The 5405-nt window shown below is 34.5% G+C and overlaps 1 protein-coding gene across 1 annotated transcript; it reads right to left on the bottom strand.

The window, feature by feature from the left end:
- Window positions 1-1175: 1175 nt before the first annotated feature.
- On the bottom strand, window positions 1176-3391 carry LOC143594596 (F-box protein At4g35930-like). The gene is made up of 5 exons (XM_077073862.1): window positions 3377-3391; window positions 2391-2850; window positions 2225-2299; window positions 2011-2120; window positions 1176-1924 (listed from the first exon to the last, which is right to left on the bottom strand). Exons 2-5 carry the CDS (start codon window positions 2781-2783, stop codon window positions 1657-1659), a joined length of 846 nt encoding a protein of 281 aa, XP_076929977.1. The 5' UTR covers window positions 2784-2850; window positions 3377-3391; the 3' UTR covers window positions 1176-1656.
- Between the last annotated feature and the right edge of the window lie 2014 nt (window positions 3392-5405).

Here is a 5405-nt window from a genome sequence, read left to right as displayed (position 1 = left end):
AAGCTAGTGTAATAAGAACATCGTTGGGAGGCTACAGAGGAGGCAGGTATGGAAAAGCTAGTGTATTGTTACATCTTATGCCGAACTAAGCGAACTTTGAACTTGCTGTCCGAATACAAACTCATCCACAACATGCTATCAGTCTTCGACACCTCTATCAGTTGTTCCACCTCTTCATTAGTGGCTAGAGTGACTTGTTTGGGGGGGGGGGGGGGGGGGTTATATATACTTCAACTTCAGCTAATGAATTATGAATGAATTAATATTATAAAATTTTGATCTCTTTATCTCTCTAGTTTCTCTCTAGTGTATAGTTTGATGGTGAAATTTGTACCAGATTTTGTTAGAAAATGATTGATATATATTTTTGTCGGATGTTGGTGAGACTGAAATGGCTTAATGTGTAAAAGGTGAATTTTGTGTTGATCGCTAATAGATTTCGTCAAGTAAGCTTTTGAGCCATTCACATTAATCACATAGTCAATAAACTTATTCTGCGAGACAATGAGAAACAAAAAACGTACCATGTTCATGAGTCTGCCATGCTGACATTGTGGACAATTCTAAAATGTTTTTCCTAAATGTAAGTCACATTGACCATTTAGGTTAGTTAACCTAATGAATGCCTTATGTATGTTACACTAACCATGTGTGGGTCATACAAAGTTGAAGGTCATACAAAGAAAGAACACAAGCAATTGAAGCAATCGATAATCGATGTACTTTCACCACAGAAGGCGTGCTTGTGAGATATTAAAAGATCTCACAATTGCTTAGAAGAATTTAGAATGGGAACCCCTTGTGAATTGCAAGACAAGATCAACCAACCCATAATTACCTCAAACTCCAAGGGTTTCAAAAGCATTCAACACTCTGTATATTTACAGTAGTTTGTGTTTAAAAAACTAACATGAAGTCAAGGAAATGTTATACATAACATTAAAAACAACACTTGTAAACGAGATTACTGTTGTTCATAAAGTGATAAAACTCGTACTCTCGATTAAAATCTTCCAATTCCATTCTCTTTTATGCTTTCATTTCATAAAAGATGCCTTGTGATTTGGTGTGATAAATCATAAATGTGAAGCTCCATGTCACAAACAAAACCAGTGCACATCATTTATGAACAATCAAGGAATCCTTGTGACCCATACAAGCTCACCATCACTTTCATACAGGTTCACTTCATTAATGAACTACCCTACATGTTCGGTATACATGCAAAACTTTATATTATTATAGAAGTATGTCTTATACAAACAAAACCAGTACACACATCATTTATGATAAATTACAGCATTCTTGTGACCCATACAAGCTCCCCATCATTTTCTTACAGATTCACTTCATTAGTGAACTACACACTTCACATGCAAAACTTTATAGTATTATAGATGTACGTCTCATACGGACAAAACAAACCAACATCTTAAAACAAAGTGCTCTCACAATATATACAAAAACATAACACTAAACATATTATACATTATTATTCAATTATAAACCATAGTATTCTACCACTCGTTGAACTGCATCAAGGCGATGACTGTCCCCTTTAGATTCTCAAAATTTTACTACCATACTTTAACTATCCTACGACTCGGGGGAGGTGGGGTGCTACTGTACATGACAAAAGGATGACTCAATCGAAAACTAACGAAGTTTATTCTGAGCGACAGCCTGGCAAAGCTCAAGCTCTTCATCATAGAACAACACGCGGTTGGAAGCAAATGGTTTGCGGATTGGTTTTGGTACTATAGATGGAACAATATACCTAGGAGGAAATGCAGATTCTTGAAACAAAACCGCTGCAAATTGACGCATTTCGGTTAGCTTTAGGCGGGAAGGAGGACGAGGTCCATGCCTAGGTGCTTTGGGTGTGCTTGGAAGTTTTAAATCTTTGTTTCTACCATCACCCTTGCTACAATAAATTGAAAATCATGTCATTAGATAATAGATCAACAAACAAAACGATAACATTACAAAACTGAAAATTAAGATTTTTACCTTACGAAAGGCCAGCGTTCAGTAGGTAGTGGTGTTGCCATGCATAACATTTCTTGCCGGGACCTATCTGGTGTGGTGTAGTTAAAATAAAATTGCCGAGCTATCACAGCCTAATGAACAAATATGCATACCACTTTTTAAACTTAGCTTTCTTGTAATCGTTAAATCATGGTGCGACGAATATTAAAGAAAGGAAATGGATAGAAAAACTCACAGCTTTTCTGACTCTTTCAGAGACATGAAAAACAGCTCTCAGCTGGTCATGGTGGAGGTGACAAACTATCTTGACCTTGAATAATATACAACAATGAGTCATAAATGTAAACAAATTTTACTCCAAAAAAATATGCTAATAAAAGCGAAGATAAAACGTGTGTTACCAGTAATTCCATAGGGAGTGATTCAAGCCTGGATTCATAAACTGACTCATCTCCTACAGGTTGTGGCATCGTCGGTGTTCTTGGTAAATTATTCTCCTTGATCAGATCAAGCGGTCCAGCCACAGGACTAGATGTGAACTTTTCCGGTGACAAAATTATAGGGATGCCATTGGCATTATTATAATTATGAAACAAAGTAACACTCTGAGTATTCTCTGTATCCATAACATCAATCTTTTTCTTCCCGATATCTATACATGACTTTGAAGTTGACACCTTGTTGTTACGAATCTGAGCAAGAGCACCTGGCTTCAAATACTTATTAGAACTGTTTATACGCCTCTTCCGCTTTGAAGACTTCGATGTTTTCTCCTTAGGGGACACTTTGCCCATTCTAGTTACTGCTTGCTCCCTCTACTGCTTCTCAAATGCCGAGTAACATTAGAACCAAATGCTACACCTAAACCAGTGTAATTATTAATAACATCAGAAATCAATAATAATAATAATAATATCTAAATCATAAATAGACTCCAAAACAGGTAAATAACAACATCAACACACAGATCACTAAATAATATTCCTAAACTCGGATACATAAATTCAATTTTAAATATGCAAAATTAAAGCTGAAATCATACACGATAAAACTAGTGCGGTCCGCAGTCTATATAGTATTAACATAAATGAACTTCTTTTTCTCCTAATATTAAAAAAATTCTATACAGAGTATCGGTACTGTACCGAACCGGGTTCAGTAATGTATCCAATTTACCCAAATTTCCATAATTTCAGTACCGTTACCTTACCAAAACCATACAGAGATTAGCATTTTGTAACGAGCGACAATACCGCATGTTCTCAATAGATTCAGTACGGTATTCGGTGCCCGCTTTTCCAGAAACTCGGCATCGATACCGACACCGAAAAAACCAGAAACTAAAAGCTGAAACAAACATTAATTAACAAGTAGAGTAGAGACTGACCTGTAGAGAGAGTAGATGAAGGTAAGCAAATTGGGGGAAATGAAGGTTTCTAGGGTTTTAAATCCGTAATTTGAATTTATTCTTGATTGCCGCCAAATTTCTTATATTTTTTTATATTCTGTTTTAGGAAATGATATATAAAATAAAAACAGTAGATCTTTATGGTGACGTGGCGGGAAGACGTGTACGTAAGTCATGGAGAATCCAAAGTTTTTATTCTGTCCCACCGGGGCCTATCATACGGCCGTAATTCACGGCAATGTTTTTTAAAAATATTTATTATCCATTGTACTGTTGAAAGAAAAAATCAAAGTGACTTGGTTCATGCACTCTTAATTAATAATTAAGAATCCATTATGAAATAATAACAGTCAATATCATAAATCGATTTTGTTGAAACTTTTGTTCAAACATTTTGGTCAATTGTTTTACGGTCAATCTTTTGACCATGGGTGTCATAATAATGCATACGAATAAATAAGCTAGCAACCCAAATGTAACCGAAACAACTAAGTCGTTAAAGAGAAACAGGACTGATTAAAATCTCAAATTGCGTTCAAGAAGTGAAAACCTGATTGTGAACCAATGCTAACAATACATATGATAACAAATTCTATAGTTTGTGTAGTTTCAAAGTCGTTTTAAGCGGTTAATAGACTCATCATGTATTTAACTAGAACATGATGGATTAAAAAGTCTAATAAGCTTAAACTAAAACAAACTCGTTATTTGGGATTTGGCTCAATTTAATATTATATCTTGTTTATATAGATTCCGCATTGTTACTAATGATTTGGCTAAGGGTTAAGAAAACAAGTATAAACACCCCTATGGTGGTGGTGGTGATGGTGCAATTTGTCACATAAGCATGCTATTTATATGTCACATAAGCAAGTTTTGACACACTAACGTGCCGCGTCATAAACAAACAAATGATGTTAGGGTTCGTTGGTAGAAAAAATAATAAAAGGAAGAGCCGTCATCAACCATTTTATTAGTTGGAATCGACAACGACCGAATGTGATAATTCGGATTATTTAAAGCTAATATACTTTGATATATTTTAGAAGTTTTGTAAATAGTTTAAATTTTAGAAATTTTATATGTGGATTCTACTATAAAAAAGTAAAGCAAAGCTATATGATTATAGTTAAGTGTATTATATAATATTAAATGATCTGAATTAGCTTGTAAAAGTGGGACCTGAGCTTTTAATAAAATTATGAAAGGGTTTATTCGTTTTACATATTTGTTTAAATATTAAAACATCTTTAGATAATTAATCATGTAGAAATAGGCTTCCGCCCAATAGTATCAAAGTGTTGAACAATGGCTTTCATACTCAGGTGATGAGAGATCGAGGGTTCATGTTCCGTGGTGGACGAAAGTCAAACTCAAGTGATGAGAGATCAAGGGTTCATGTTCCGTACGGAAGTTTAAATTTAAGAGCAAGGTTAGTTTGTTATATAAAAAAATAATAACCGGTTATTCATAAAGAAATGCATTTTAAAATTAGCACGAGTTAGGTTACTAATAAACTATTATAAAACATGTTAACAAAATATAATAAAATAATAAAAGCACTACTTTTCCTGTAAGGTGTCACACCCCGACCAAAGGCGGCGGAACATGCCGGGGTGCAACCGATTGCCCAAATACACAAGACACTATTTAAAGTGACAATATTTAATTAACTCGTTTTATTTCAACGTATCAATAAACAACACATCTCGTCCACACAAATAAGTTGAATACAAGTAGCAATTATATTGTTCGTTTTACTAATATCCTAATAGTCTTGGTAACGTTGTCATCAAGTCCTCGAGTCAACAAAAGTCAAACCTGTAACATTTCATAAAATAAAGTTTGTCAACACAAAGGTTGGTGAGCAATTCATAAGTTTGAGCATATAAGTATATAGTAATAAAAAGCCATAAAATAAAGTTTGTCAACACAAACGAACGTGATCTTACAATGGAACCCGATGAACCTAAACCAACCGAGCTATCCGTTTCAATTTCTCGACCCG

Source organism: Bidens hawaiensis, unplaced genomic scaffold (genome assembly GCF_021521415.1).
Source record: "Bidens hawaiensis isolate Kalapana, Puna unplaced genomic scaffold, B.hawaiensis_p1.1 tig00043994_1, whole genome shotgun sequence".
NCBI lineage: Eukaryota > Viridiplantae > Streptophyta > Magnoliopsida > Asterales > Asteraceae > Bidens > Bidens hawaiensis.
This window is presented reverse-complemented; position numbering and strand designations above follow the sequence as displayed.

Coding starts and splice junctions, on each gene's coding strand:
- LOC143594596 (XM_077073862.1), bottom strand. CDS start 2,783: ATGGGCAAAGTGTCCCCTAAGGAGAAAACATCGAAGTCTTCAAAGCGG. Junction 2,121..2,224: donor CTGAAAGAGTCAGAAAAGCT/GTGAGTTTTTCT, acceptor TTTGTTCATTAG/GCTGTGATAGCTCGGCAATT. Junction 1,925..2,010: donor GAACGCTGGCCTTTCGTAAG/GTAAAAATCTTA, acceptor AATTTATTGTAG/CAAGGGTGATGGTAGAAACA.